Below are 15574 nucleotides of genomic sequence, written 5' to 3'. Positions count from 1 at the left end.
CACTTAACCCTGTGAAGCCAGTGCAGATCTAGGTGCACATTTATTGAACTGGAGAGAATAGGACATGCCCATGTGACAGTTACATCTTAAGAATGACAAATCTAGAGCAAGCTGTGTTTTGCTTTGTTTTCTTTCAAATCTAGTCTTAAGCTTTTCTATTTGGTTGTCATTGCTTGTTAGTTTCTAATAGCAGGGCCTTTAGCAGTAAGATAATTACTGTATTGATGAATAATAGGTGAAGAGACTCTTGAGGTAGTCAGAAGTAGGAAAGGAAGGGGTCAGAAAATGGGTTCACCTACCTGGTTCACCCAGCAGCTCTTAAGGCTGCACGCATGAAAGAGCAATGCTCCCTTTTTAGTCTTCCTTTGATGCAGCCTGTCTGCTAATCCCAGATGGTTTCCTTAGGCTTAGAGCTACGATTGTTCACCTCAGGGCTAGAGTGTTGCTTAAGATAAGCCTCCAAGCCCTGCTAATTCGTGTATGGTGTTTGATTCCCATTGCTCCGGCCTCGCACTCAGTGTACCACCATTTCCTTTTCCCTAGGTGTACGTGGTCGGGAATGAACCTTTAACAGTTTTGGTGGATTCCCTGCTTCCTGTCCTGGGAGTGCTCTTTTCTCTCTACTGTTTTACCAAGCACAGTGTGTCTCACATAAGGTAAGCAATCTAGAGAACCTTATTGTTTGTAAATACTGAAGTCTTTCTTGTATGTTGTTCTTATTTTGAATATGACTTATGCCACTTTATAATTTTTTTTTTCTTTCAAAGTCAGGAGAACATTTGACAGTCCTCTAGAAAAGAAAGAGAGCTTTGCAGATTGCACGGGATTGGATCTAGTGTTTAGAATGACTTTCCTCAGCCTCTTAGACATCAGAAATGAAATCTGTTTACACGTATGAACATGCCACTGTTTGATCAGTGAGAAATACTGGAATTACATGTCTAGGGAGGAGGAAATAGAGGTTGGATCATAAATACCTTGTGAGTAGTTAGAAATCAAGCTGGGGAAATCTGGATCTGAATGTGGCACTCTGTAATTTAGGCTTGGATTTGGTGTTAGTGCTGTACAGTGTTGTTGAGAATGAAGGGATTCCTTAGTCATCCAGAAAATAATCTTTTGTATTGGAATTTAAGTAGGACTCATTTTGTATCAGCTCTGTTTTCACAGTGATTTACATTGTTTCTTCCTCCTTCTAAGACTTTAACTGGAAGTTTGAGATTGACAAATACACACTACTATATATAAAATAGATAATAAGGACCTATTGTATAGCACAAGGAACTCTACTCAATACTCTCTAATGGCCTATATGGGAAAAAAATCTAAAAAAGAGTGGATGTATGTATTTGTATAACTGATTCAGTTGGCTGTACACCTGAAACTAACACAACATCGTAAATCAGATATACTCCAAGAAAAATTTTTAAAAAAAAGATCCTACAGAATTCTGATTTTTGGTGTTTGGAAATCCGCCACATGTAATCTCATATTCAGTAATAGTATCTTCTTCATAGTGTTATTATGAAGACTAACTATGCATTGAAGTGTTTAGCACTGTCCCTGGCAAATAATAAGCTCAATAAATAGTCACTATCATCATTAAGTGATAAAGCGAAGTACTCAGTCTTGCATATTATTTGAAGCTTACATATTGCCTTTAACTCTCTAGCTTTTGGTCAGTTGATCACTGAAGCCCACAGACACGAGGGAAGTGACAAGAGAAAGTGCAGTGGAAGATGGAGGCTATAAATATGTGCATTTGGCTTCAAAACACCATTCCTATAATAACTCTTGTTTTAGTTTTGAAGCCCAAGTCCTCACAGCACTATCATGTCCTCATCAAAGACTGAGAAGGAAGAAGCAAACGTTTATTCCATTCCTGTCCTAGTTGATTGGCATGGATAAGAGGGGATAAGGAATCAGCAAGAATTTGTTGGTGTGCTGTTTCTTGGTCTCCAGTTACTGGTCCCCGTCTTAGATGGTTTGATCACTGTAAACTTTTCTTTCACAGTGCCTGATTCAAAGGCAATGAGTTCATTTGGAATAAAAAAAAATCATGTGGGGCTCATGTGTCGTATCAGGGCTGCTTCTACAACCAGAGATTAGTCAGTCACTCACTGAATTTCAGGATATTTGCATTCTGAAATTCACAAGAAGCATAGTTTCCACTCCTGCACTTCAGTAGTACTAGATGATTGTGCCAACCTTTAGAATGCATGGAACCTGACTTTTATTCTTTCTTTTTTTTATGTTAACTCGTTAAATGTGTAGAGTAAGATGACAAGCTCATTTATAACTGCTTTTTTCTGCCAGGTCACTTTGCCAAGAGATCTTATTATGGATGCTGGGGAAACTGGAGAGGAAAAAGGCAATTACTAGCCTGAAAGGATTTGCAGGGTTGGACAAAACTGTGCCCTCTCTCCATTCTCTGTGCCACTTTAGAGCTGCCACTCAAGGTGGCATCATGATTACCATCAAAGAGGCCGTTTGGTGAGTCCACCCATCCTTTGCTGTCTCTCTTCAGATTTAATTGTACTCGAAAGGCCATTCTGTGACTCGTCCACTAAGGGGCGCTGATAGAAAGGAAACCAAAAACTCAAGCAGCTGAGGTGCTGCTATTTATTGATATCTCTAAGTGAAACGTGAGCCTTAAATGATCCTCCAGGTTTTTCCTAGATGCTAGCTAATAGGTGCAATTTACTGGAGCCTCACAGCTCTGCATCACAACAAGCCCACTTACTTCACAAAGTCTTTGCCAGTGAATCGGAGTAAAAGGCAGACACATACTCACCCTCAACACCATAACAATCCAGTTCTCCCTCTGACACTCAGAATGGTATATATGTGTTCAGAGTCAGACTTAATCCTAAGGGAAATTGTCTCAAAGCTCTCTTTTATGGTAATTTTATGATGGGGGTTTGTTTCTTCTAGGGGTTGTTTAGAAGGCGGCTAACAAGTGTTACTGGAACGGATAATTTTATTTCTCCTACATCTCACAAGTGTATTTTAAATTATTTCCATTTTCTAGGTGATGTGTAGATGTTATTACCTACGAACATAAGTTCTTGTGGTTTTTTTTGTTTTTTTGTGGTACGTGGGCCTCTCACTGTTGTGGCCTCCCCCGTTGTGGAGCACAGGCTCCGGACGCGCAGGCTCAGTGGCCATGGCTCACGGGCCTAGCCACTCCGCGGCATGTGGGATCTTCCCCGACCAGGGCACGAACCCGTGTCCCCTGCATCGGCAGGCGGACTCTCAACCACTGCGCCACCAGGGAAGCCCCATAAGTTCTTGTTGATCAGAGTCCATGTAATATTTAACTGGTGGCAGCTACTCAGATGTCACATCACATTCAAAGTGCTGCTATTTGTTAAAGTGTTTAAATTTAACTATTTAAGTTCATGGTTAATTTGGTTAAGTTTTAAAACACTTATTCAGTATGAGAGTCTTGAGGAAAATAGAAAAAACACATTGAAAACAGAATTATCAGTACAAACTTAAGCTACTAATTTACTGAGAGTTGTTGAGCATTAGTAGGTTTTGCGGTTATAACTATGCCTCCAAACTGAAAGAGCTTAATATTTTTTGGCATGTTTATTTAAAAACCCCTCGGAATAGTTTATCCTGGGACCAATTTAGGGACTAGATAGAGAATTTTATAGTATGTGACTTTTCAGCAGTTCAAACTTATTGCTGTCTTTACAAGTCTTTATGGAAATATGTCAAAATCAATAGTTCTTATTGAAACTACAGTTTCTCTTCTTGGTAGGAAAAAAAGTGAATAGGCAGTGATTGAATGGATCTCCATACACTGCCAGAAGCAATGGATCCTTAACCTGGGGTCTGTACATGGACTTCTCGGAATCTATAATCCCCTTGAAATTATACACAAATTTTTTTATATGCAAACATGGATTCTTTGCTGAAAATAGGGTCCATAGCTTTCATTAGGTATTGAAGACGCTCCATGTCTCCAAAACGTTGACACCATACCAAAGAAATGTGTGTGTATGTTTGTGTGTGTGTGTGTGTGTGTGTGTGTGTGTGTGTGTGATTTTATGATTTGTTCTAAAGATCCTGCTCATGGTGCTAGTCCCCCAAGGGCAGGGTCCATATCACCACCTGGTCTTTATCACCACTTACCTTTCACTCTACCATTCTGCCCAGCAGCACCAATAATCAATAAGAAGTTTGATTACAGAAACTCTAAAAGAGCAGCTTAGATTTCATGATCTTTGGATCCAGAATTTTTACCTTTCTGGAACTCAATATAACTATTTGGAATTGACTCTTTCATTGAAATTTTAAGAATGAATAAAATAATGCTTCTTAAGGTAGTTGTTGTCATGTCTTTTTTTTTAAAAGAATACTTGAATACAGTACTTCATTTTGACAGTTGGGGTGGTTCACAGAAGCTTAGAAGCTATTTCAGCTTTTCTTCTAACATAAAACGTGGTGGAGATAACATGATTGATCTGAAGGACTCTGGAAGATTCTAGGATAATATAGGAAGTAATTCTAAGCGTAATTTCTAGGTTATTCATTCTACTAAAGGAGTATAAAGGCTATGCTATTAAGTGAAATGGCAGATTGGGACATACTGCCCAGTTAGACGGTTTGCCAAATTAACTGTAATAATTGTATTTTCAATGAAATGAAGCAGCATCTGTCATTTTTTTCTCAATTTAATCTGAAAGAAATTTTATTCTTTTTTTTTTTAATTAACCACTTTATTTTATTTATTTTTGGTTGTGTTGGGTCTTCGTTGCTGCGATCGGGCTTTCTCTAGTTGCAGCAAGCGGGGGCTACTCTTTGTTGCAGTGCACGGGCTTCTTATTGTGATGGCTTCTCTTGTTGCGGAGCATGGGCTCTAGACGTGCGGGCTTCAGTAGTTGTGGCACATGGGCTCAGTAGTTGTGGCGCACGGGCTTAGTTGCTCCGCGGCATGTGGGATCTTCCCGGACCAGGGATTGAACCTGTGTCCCCGGCATTGGCAGGCAGATTCTTAACCACTGCGCCACCAGGGAAGTCCCAGAAATTTTATTCTTTCATCACAAAAGTAATAACACGTTCTTTGTATAATACAAAAAAGCATAAAGAGAAAAACAAAAATCAACCGCTATCCTAATCACTGTTTACATTTTAGTGTTTTGGTGTATCTTCTGTACCTTTGTATTTATTTACATGATGCAGTATAAGAATACTATATATTGGCTTTTATACTTATCCAATGAATGAAAGCTAGAAGCCATAGTACCTCATGAGAATTTTCTTGAAACTTTTTGCAGAAATCATGGCACTGTTTTTGATAACTTAGCCACATTTTATTACTTGGAAATTTGGCCGCCTCAGTTTTCTGCGCCTTTATGCATTTTCATAACTCAACAATTGGTTCACTGAGATTGACTGAATCTCTTCCTATGAAGATCATGTCTTTTTCCACTTCCCGTAACCCTTAGTGGCTCACTGAAAAAAGGTCCAAGTTCCTTTGAATGGCATCCAAGGCTCTCTGTGATCTGCCCTTGCTTTTCAGCCTTCTCTTTCTCTTCTTTTCTTCAGGAACCAGAATATCTGCATAAACCTATAGTTTAATTCCTCCTTGCTTTTGCAACTTATTGAAATAATAGTAATTCTTCAACGTCCATCTTAAAATGAATCTTCCCCATTTGAGCAAATGACTATGTAGGACATGATAGCCTAGCTTCTGAGAATAAATACCTTTTCAGCATGGAGAAACAGGAAAATAATTTAAACAAATTCTTTAGCTCTTTATAATGATCTACTGTATGGAAATAGCATGTTACTTTAAAAGATTATTAATGGGGTTTCCAAAAAAATAGTTTCTCTGGGTGATAAATCTTACCCTGCATTGCAGTGATGAAGATGAAGATGAAGCCCTATACCAGAAGGTGTCCTCAGAGCAGTGCCAGGTAGAGCACCTTGGGGACTTGCTGTCCCACTGCCAGGAATGTGGTTTGGCAGGTGACTTCTTCATCTTCTGCCTGAAGGTAAGAACTAAGTATAGTTCATGATGAGCTTTATTCTAGGATAGTACCAGGAGCCCCTTTGAATTTTCAAGGCAGTCATAATTTTAGGTCCTAAAATTAGGTCTTAATTTAGGAGAAATAGAGGACATAAGGGTAATTTATTTTTTAGTAGCCTTTGGTTTGGTCAAAAAGAAATTTACCTTCAGCAGTACACATATGATTGAACGACTTTCCAAGATAATCTGCACTGAAATTTTAGAGATGACCAAAGTAGAGCTGTTGATCTATTAAAGGGTTAATCTTTGCTCTGTGTTGACAGTAAGAACTCTTTGGAAGTTAATAGTAGGTTTTACAGCTGTAGAGTAATCCCTTATCCTTTCTGACTATTGTTTTGTCAGGTATTTGCAAAGGAGATTTAGCAGTTCTGCCTCTCTCATTTCATTTTGTAGCCATTTGAAACCTTTTCCGGGTGTGTTTCTTAGCCTGGTGGTTGTGCTTCCTTTTGCCCTAATCTCCCACAGTAACTTATGCCCCATACTGTTACTCCTTGTTTGTGCTGCTAGCGACCATAAGCCGATATCTCTGATTCCCTGTCCATCTCTGCCTTCTTTAGTATTTTCCCTAAATAAAGTGTCAACTCTAAGAGAATGTCTGTGGAGTTTAAGGTTGGTGTGGGTGTGGGAGAATGCAAGGAGGGAATCGGGGCTAACGTTCCTAGAATTGAAGTGGGTGATACTTTTTCGATGTTTCTCACCTCCCATGTTCACATTCATCCCCCTGCCCAGCCATTCACTGTAAATAACATTCCAAGAAAATACCCTCTTAATTGGATAATTTCTTTAAAATTTGTTTAAAAAACAAAAAGTCAAAGGGCTTTGCTCTAAACCAAGGTTCTTCTGCCTTGGTACTATTGACGTGTTGGCCTGGATAATTTTTTCTTGGGGTGGGGGCTTCCTGTCCATTGTAGGAAGTTTAGCAGCATCCCTGACCTCTACTCACTAGATGTCTGTGTCACCTCCCAATTATGACAACCAAAAATGTCCCTAGATATTGCTGTGTGCCCCCTGGGGAGCAAAATTGCCCAGAAACAGTTGAGGACCACTCCTCTAAACTGTCAGTTACTAAGGTAAAGCATGAATTCTTAAGGAAGCTAAGGTTTTCCTTTCCCAAGGAAATTTACAGTGTGAAAGCTAGGGAAAAGCTTACAAAACCCACAGTAATGAATTACCTATTAGTAGAAGTTTAGTTCTAAATATCTTAGGGAAAAAGAGGTGTGGTGCTGAAAGCATGTAATAGTCTCTAAAAAAGGTTTGGAAATGTTATATGACCCCAGTTCAAGGGAAGCTAGTGGTAGAGATCATAAAAATAGTGATAAAGTAAGTAGTCTGTCAAATTAGTTCTTTGTGTGTATGTATGTTTTTTATTATGAAGTTTAAAATTTTCATATACCTGGTATCATGATATATGTATTATTCTGCAACTTACATCTTCCATTCAACCGTGTTTTTGAGATCCCTCTATATTGATGTTCATATAGATCTAGTTCATTTATCTCACCTGCTGCAATGTAATAAATACATCACAATTTATGCTTATTGCTGTACATTTAAGTTGTTTCCAGTTTTTGGCTATTGTACATAATGCTGTAATGAAAACAGACTGGTTCTCTATATACACATTTCAAACAAGTTTTCTAGCTATTTTTGAAATCCTTAGTTGTACAGGATTTTTTTCTCTTTTTCTTTTCTCCCACACTGATAGGAGTTGACTCACATGGCTGTGGAAGAAGAAGCAGAGTTAAAATCAAAGCCCTTCTCCGGCAAAAACCTCTTGGAATTAGAGCAGCACCAGACTCTTCTTGTGGAAGGTCAGGAGCGGAAGCTGCTGGTCCTCCAGCTTACGGCTGTTCTGTGTGAGAGAATGTCTGAGCAGATATTCACAAACATCACTCAGGTCAGTGACGGCCACATGCCGGTTCCCAGCCTGGTGGTATTTGTCTATTTCGGTTTCTTTCATTCTTTCCCCAAAATGTTCAAAGAGATGTTTACTCAGAGTGTGGTTTGATGACACCTGCATCAGTGTTACCTGGAATTCAGGTTAAACGTAAATTACTGAGCCCACACCAGGCTAAGAAAATCAGTACTTTCATAGGTCCTGAGAATCAGCATGTTTAACAAGCTGCTGAGGTGATTCTCATGCACATGAAACTGAGAATTATTTAAAATATTTATATATCACAGTGGTTTTCAACTTTTGGTGCAAATAAAATTGTCTGGGATCTTTTTCCTAATACCGATGCCTAGCTCACTTTTAGAGATTCTGATTCAGCATGGCTGCATTAGAGCCTGGGCATATGTATTTTTTTAAGCTCCATGGATGATTCTAATGTGCATTAAAAGTTGAGAGTGATTAAAACTCAAATTTGAAAAAAAAAAATCACTAATGATAAGATCACCTTGAATTGTATAGGTCCTCTAACTCACAGCTTATCTCCACAACAGCCTGTGAAGTGTTGAGTGTTTGTTTTGTTTTGTTTTGCCTGTGACGTTTTCAGATTTTTTTTTTTTTGGCTGTCATTAGCAGAAATTTTACTTCCAAGCTCTTCAAAGGTTATAACAAGCACAAATAAAGTGTTCTTTTAAGTGTCCCAAATTAAATCAAAGGCACATCATCAAAGTAAAACACTTATGACATTGAGTATTCATTTAGGTTGTAATATTTTCACATCACTTTTTTTAAAAATCATTTGTAATATTTTGTAGATCACATTTAAACATTGTTTTAAAGACATGAAATAATTTAGTATTTTTTTAAAGTAAAACCACCATTATAAAATAGAGGAACTTAAGACAAAGATCAAATCTGCTTCATATACAGGATGGGTCAATCTAATACACAATACAACATTAGTCCTTTCAAACAACTTCGCTAAGAAACAGCTCCCCTGTTTAGTGTTAAAAATAAAACAGTCTTCTTATTTAGAAAAATCAAGGTATCATTTGATTAATACAGCCCATTCTTCCCCCAATTTTATACTTGCTTGTCTTCATTTAGAAATTATAAATTCAGGAGAAAAGAACAAATTTTGTTATGGTATAAAAATCTTAGTCGGGAACAACAAATTACAAATATTTAATTGTTTTTGACAAACAATACTGTTTTCCTTCCCAAAATGTAAACATCTAGTAAATAAAACATATGTAACATTCCAAGTATAGAAACACTTAATGAAAGAGGTGTATTTTGGTATATTTGGTGGTAAGGTTTTTGTTTAAGTATAAAGCACTTCAGCAAAGAACCAGGCCATTATTATTTAAAATCTACTCCTTCACCCAGTTTCCTTGAGTAGAAACTCATAAATTTCTGTAGAATTTTGGCTAAAGGACCAGGCCACAGGAAAGGTCCTGTGAAATATCTAAAAGTCATTTGGCTGGAGAAGTGTGTTCATGAGATTTGGAGGCAGTCATTCATCACTTGGTGCTTGAAAGCATTCCTCAGCGGACTTCTTCCCTACAGTCTTCAGAGTAAAGCACAGGATCTGGGCTCCCGAAAGAGGTTGCTTCTGGCTGGAACACCTACCAGCAGGGCTTCGTTGCAGCCATTCTGCATGCAGTACTGTTGAAGCTCTGCAGCCGCCTGAGAGACCTTGATCCTCTCCATGCCGGCCTCCAGCTTGAGCTGCTCCACCAGGCGCTGCAGGGTGCTCACGCTGGCCCCCAGATTTTTTTTTTTAATGCTTTCAGAGTAGAGTAACTATGTGAATCAGTGCCTGAATTTAATGGCTCAGACATTATTTTTACCAGCTTTTTTAAAAAATAGGAAATAAAAGTATTAAAGTATAGGCAGTGTAGTCATTATATTTTACCACTTTACCACAGTTAGTTGTTGCTCGGTTGGTGAATAGTCAATTGTAAGATGGTATGATTGTCACGCTTAAATCTGACTCTCCAGCTCTTTGTATCATCGTCATTGTCATCTGCCTTCCGGTGTTGCTAAGCAGCATTTCACTACAGCTCCCGCTGAGAAAATTTGCAGCTGCCTGTCAGCTCTGACTTATCGTGCCTGTTTAATGAGAATTATGTTCATTATTTCTTTCCTGGCCTCTTATTCCTTCAGTTCACTGACCCCATATTATTTAGTAGGGTGATTTGTTTCTCCTGTGTTTATTATATCAGTTCCCTAAAGACTTTTTCATCCAGACTTTATGTTTTTGTCTCAGGATGCTAGTTGGAAAGGAAAATGGTCTAAAAACTGATATGACTTAAGCCTTCCCACTTACCTTCTTTTACTCCTAATTAAGGAACGGTGGTGTTAGGCTGATACAAAAGTGATTTGTCCCATTAAATTATCGTCAGCTGAGGTTAAAACATATCAGGACAAAAAGAAACACACACAAAAAATTGAACTGCATTTGGTAGTCTTACTGCTAGTGATAATTTTGGTATATTATTTTGAAATACACACGTGTATGGATATGTTATAAGTAATAAATAAGTTATAAGTAGTTTTGTTAACATAATTAGGAAACAAGATTTTCAGTATAAGAAAGAGAGTTATAAACATAAAATTAAAGAACTTGAGTAGGGCTTCCCTGGTGGCACAGTGATTGAGAGTCCGCCTGCCGATGCAGAGGACACGGGTTTGTGCCCCGGTCCAGGAAGATCCCACATGCCGCGGAGCGGCTGGGCCCGTGAGCCATGGCCGCTGAGCCTGCGCGTCCGGAGTCTGTGCTCTGCAGCAGGAGAGGCCACAACAGTGAGAGGCCTGCGTACTGAAAAAAAAAAAAAAAACTTGAGTAAAACTCCTATAATATTAAGTTCTAACTGGAAGTGTTTATATGAACTCATAATTTATTTTTCTCTTTTTAAAAAGCAGGTATTTTCTAGCTCAGTCCACTGTCAATGCCAAGAAGCAATGACAATCCAGTAGCAAATAACTGTCCCCAGTACCAGATTATAGTTTCTAAATACTATCTCCTACAAAAAGAACACAAAACTCATTGGATTAAAGGTTCATTCGGGTCTAGGGCAGGAATTATACTGTAAGCCTCAGGGCATCTTGAAGCAATCCGAGGTTAACGGGCTCATGTCAGTGGCATTCAGGAGCCAACTTGGAGGGGCTCCTGTTGACCACAGGTAGGACAATTTGAGCATTACAAAGAATAATACCTACAGTGGATTAAAACATGTCAAGTCCCCTCCCACCCCCCTGAAAATCTCTTGTAAGACATGTTTGAGGTTGCTGAGGCATCAGTTCACTATTTTGTAAATTGATAAATGAAGGGAATGAATAAAGCATTTATCTTTCCCGTGTAACTAGTCAACAAAGAAATTTTTTTCTTTGTATAAGAACCACAGCTGAAAAACTCAAAAAGAGAACTAGAAAATTATATTTTGCAATCCCCTAATAACAATGGATCTAGGTAACAATCATCAATGTTGCTAAAACCATTAGGGGTACTTTATAATGAATGTATTAGGCCATTTGGCACCCAAACCAACTGTTCCTTTCTTCTCCCAGCATTTTATTACAAAAACTTTCAAATTTGAAAGAATTTTATAGTGAGTACCTGTATACCCACTACCTAGTTTCTACAATTAACATTTTATTATACATGCTTTATCACATATTTATCTATGTTTGCATCTGTCTATACATTTTATTTTTGGTGGATTTCAGGGTTAATGCAAATATCAGTAATGTCAACCTGAATATTTCAACCTGGACCAATTAATCTTTTTTTTTATTTATTTAAAAATTTTTTTTTTATTTTGGACCAGTTAATCTTAACATCACCATGAGAAGCAGACATTATTATGTGCTTCCTCATGTAATGCCATAGGAAGTATGCCATACCACCTGGGAAGGGTTCTTCCCCTCAAAACCCCCAAACAATACAAAACAAACCCCCCAAAATGTGAAGCTAAATCTGATCAAGGAAACTCAGGGTAGAGGAGCAAATTAAGTGCCATGAGGAAACAATTAGCCAAATCCATAATGTGGGAAATTCCATAGTACAAATGACCCAGCTTCTTCATCAAATAAATGGCATTAAAGAGGAGCAGGACTGTTGGGGACTTGAGTCATATCAACGAAATGCAGTGTGTGGATCTTGATTCAAACAAGCCAATTGTATGAAGACATTTTTGCGACAGTCATGGACCAGGTATTAGAAGATATAAGGAATTTTTATTGAGTGTAGTCGTGGTATGGTAGTTATATAAAAAACAAATCTTCTTATTTGTTAGAAATGCATATAGAAGAAAAAAAAGAAATGCATATAGAAGTATTCATGGGTGAAAGATTAAAAATTCAATAAAGTGTGTTGGCAGATGGCATATTAGTATGTGAGGTGATGCAGAGATGAATGAGGCATGGAACGGTCTGTACTGATACAGAGCCCTGTTCCAATTCCCGAGTTCTTTCATTCTGCAAATATGTATTGAGAGCCTACTATGTGCTACATACTCTTCTGGGTATCAGAGACACGGCAGTGAACAAAACAGACACATATCTGTGCTCTCATGGAGCTTACATTTACATAGAGGGAGAGAGAGACGGTAAACAAGTAGGCAAAAACACACAGGGCGTTAGATGGTGATAAGTACCACAGAGAAAAGCAAGGAAAGGGGATGATAAAGGGAGTGTGGTAAGGTAAATAGGGTGGTCATGGAGAAACTCACCGAGAAAGTGACTTTTGAGCAAAGATCTGAAGCAGGGAAGGAGGGAGCTATTGAGATACTTAGGGGAAGAGTGTTCCAGATGAGAGGGAGCATGCCTGGAGTGTGGAGGGATCAGCAAGGGCGCCAGTGTATATGGAGTGGAATGAGCAGATTCCCTTTTTCCTGGTCTTCCAAGAAACTGCCACAGTCTGCACCCTTCTGTAACTGGATCTCTGTAATTGGCAGAATAGAAGGGGTTCTACGTGCTGTGGTCTTTTTCATATGATAAAATTTTTTAACATAAGAAACACGTGCTCATTGTAAAAACATTTAAGCAACACAGAAGTACAAATTTTTAAAAAGTAGGGACTTCTGATTAAGATGGTATATTGAACAAAAGTGTTTATCTGTTCCCTCTGGAAACCACAAGGACCAACAGAGCAGGAGAGGAGGAGACACATTAGAGAAGAGAATAACAATATTTGGAAACTGGAAAATAGTAGCTGATTCAGCAACTTCAGAAAATGGAAAGCTAAGTGCCTGCATGGAAGAAGTCAGGAAGCAAAGCACTATGCCTCAATAGAGCGGTTAAAAGTTTTTTGAAATGAAAAAAAGAAGCAAGTCACTTCTCCTTGCAGAACCCTAGAAGGACTGCGGGCACCAGATAAGCTCTAAAGATGGAGCTGAATTTAGAGCTTAAACCAGCTTGAGGGCTTCCCTGGTGGCGCAGTGGTTGAGAATCTGCCTGCCAATGCAGGGAACACGGGTTCGAGCCCTAGTCTGGGAAGATCCCACATGCCGCGGAGCAACTGGGCCCGTGAGCCACAACTACTGAGCCTGCGCGTCTGGAGCCTGTGCTCCGCAACAAGAGAGGCCGCAATAGTGAGAGGCCTGTGCACCGCGACGAAGAGTGGCCCCCGCTTGCCACAACTAGAGAAAGCCCTCGCACAGAAACGAAGACCCAACACAGCAAAAATAAATTAATAAACTCCTACCCCCAACATCTTCTTTAAAAAAAAAAAAAACCAGCTTGAAAGGCTCCACAAGAGGTAAACCCTTTGACTTCTTCCTTAACTTTGTACAACTACCTCCCCTCCGCAGCAGAAGACTGGAGGTTTATTCTTGAGAGAGGTTGAACCCAAATACTCTGAACTTGGGTGGTAGTAGCACACTGCAGAACGGGAGGATTAAGTCGATGCCTGCAGACTCAGCAGTAAGGCCTCAGCTCCCTTGCACTCAGTTGCCAGAATGTTGGCAGCAGGTTTGCACATCCCCATAGGATTATTGTGACAATTAAGTGAGTAAATACCTGTAATATGTTCAGAGCAGTACCTGGTAAATAGTAACTGCTTAATGTTATCACTAAATTAAATAGCTAAATAATTAAAACTGGTTGCCTCTAGAGTCAGAATCAGGTGGGGAGAAATGGGGTAGGGCACTGCCATTTTTCATTATAAACTGTCAGGAATATTTGGCTTTTAGAATTATGTAGCTTTATAAAAAATTTTAAGTAAAAAGTATAAGTGTCTCCCATTGTCTCCTCAATATACATAAATTCTAGAACAGGCATCAGTCACATAACTATCCTTGTGGCTGGCAGCCCCATAAAATCACAGGAAATGAATAGTAGGGGAGGAGCTGTTGTCCAAAGGGGTATAGTGGTTTCGTTGTTACAAGGTTTGGGGGAAAGGGTACTTCATAAATGACAATAACAGCTGGCTGTCAACACCAGTTAACAGCTCCCAGGTTTTTTTTTTTTTTGCGGTACGCAGGCCTCTCACTGTTGTGGCCTCTCCCGTTGCAGAGCACAGGCTCTGGACGCGCAGGCTGAGCGGCCATGGCTCACGGGCCCAGCTGCTCCGTGGCATGTGGGATCTTCCTGGACCGGGGCACAAACCTGCGTCCCCTGCATCAGCAGGCGGACTCTCAACCACTGCGCCACCAGGGAAGCCCCCAGGTTTTTTATTTTACGTACAAACTGGAAGTTTCTTTCTTAACAAAAATAGGATCATACTACTTGTTTAGCAATATTAAATAGATAGAGAAGAGGAATTTAGAAAAAGTTGGAAGGCTAGATAGTGTTCTGTTCCAGCAATTTAACAGTATATTTGTGTGAAATAGAAGCTTCCTATAATCAAGGAGTGCTTTAGAAAACTCTTTGGAGGCAAAACAGGTGGCCCAAGATGGTAGATCCACCAGTTTCTCTGGGAAAAGCCAATGTCCTTAACTTCTAGTAATCAATAAGTTCTTAGGCAGAGAGGGTGGTGAAAATTGCCATTACCAGCATGGTTCATTACAGTAAGTGGAACTTTTAATAACCTTTCTAGTTTCCTGCCTTGCTCCAAAAGACAAGTGTTAACAAGCCATTCTCCTGACTTTAAGCCTGCAATAAAGATTCTAGCATAGCATGTGATTTGCCCAGAGAGTTAAACATGCAAGCTTGCATATTTAGACCTATCTCAGCCATCCCATTTTCAAAATGATTTTTCCCTTTTGAGCCATTAATCCTAAATGTGCATGTGAGTGTGTGCACGTGCAGGTGTGTGCATGTGCATGTATGGGTATGTGTAGGCTGTCTTTTATTCAAATGTGTTTCTACTTAAGATGATTAATCCAAGCCCAGTTAAAATGATGCCGACCAAATTAATTCCATTTAAGGCTTAGTTGTTAGCCAAATGCTATGTAAAATCTTATATATGAATAATCTTAATCCTTTAAAACTATTGGATACTTTAAAAAATGACTCTGGATCGTTTGTGTAGATTGTTTGAGGACACTGAATTCTAAATAAAATTAATGCCTCTTCCCCCTTTCTTTGCTTACTAGAACTAGACTGTCAAAACGGGGGGAAGGAATCATTGAAGAGCAATCCTCATTAGGAGAAGCAGATCTAGGACACTCTAAGATGGTCAGAAAGTAACAAATGAT

At 39.1% G+C, this 15574-nt stretch overlaps 2 protein-coding genes across 2 annotated transcripts in view; one reads left to right on the top strand and one right to left on the bottom strand.

Annotated features, from left to right (window-relative positions):
• The window catches only part of TANGO6 (transport and golgi organization 6 homolog), a 176824-nt gene that overhangs the window by 44084 nt on the left and 117166 nt on the right, over positions 1 to 15574 (top strand). Inside the window, exons 8-11 of the mRNA XM_079906387.1 lie at positions 544 to 656; positions 2314 to 2490; positions 5873 to 6005; positions 7746 to 7937. Of these exons, the coding sequence (XP_079762513.1) occupies positions 544 to 656; positions 2314 to 2490; positions 5873 to 6005; positions 7746 to 7937 (615 nt within the window). The remainder of the gene's footprint in view (positions 1 to 543; positions 657 to 2313; positions 2491 to 5872; positions 6006 to 7745; positions 7938 to 15574) is intronic.
• LOC307179079 (guanine nucleotide-binding protein G(I)/G(S)/G(O) subunit gamma-10-like) lies at positions 9253 to 14933 on the bottom strand (the record flags this gene model as incomplete). The annotated part of the gene is made up of 2 exons (XM_079907851.1): positions 9253 to 9737; positions 14928 to 14933. 2 exons carry the CDS (start codon positions 14931 to 14933, stop codon positions 9504 to 9506), a joined length of 240 nt encoding a protein of 79 aa, XP_079763977.1. The 3' UTR covers positions 9253 to 9503.

Source organism: Stenella coeruleoalba (genome assembly GCF_951394435.1).
Source record: "Stenella coeruleoalba genome assembly, chromosome: 20".
Lineage (NCBI taxonomy): Eukaryota > Metazoa > Chordata > Mammalia > Artiodactyla > Delphinidae > Stenella > Stenella coeruleoalba.
The sequence above is the reverse complement of the archived record's forward strand: the minus strand, read 5'-3'. Positions and strand labels throughout refer to the sequence as shown.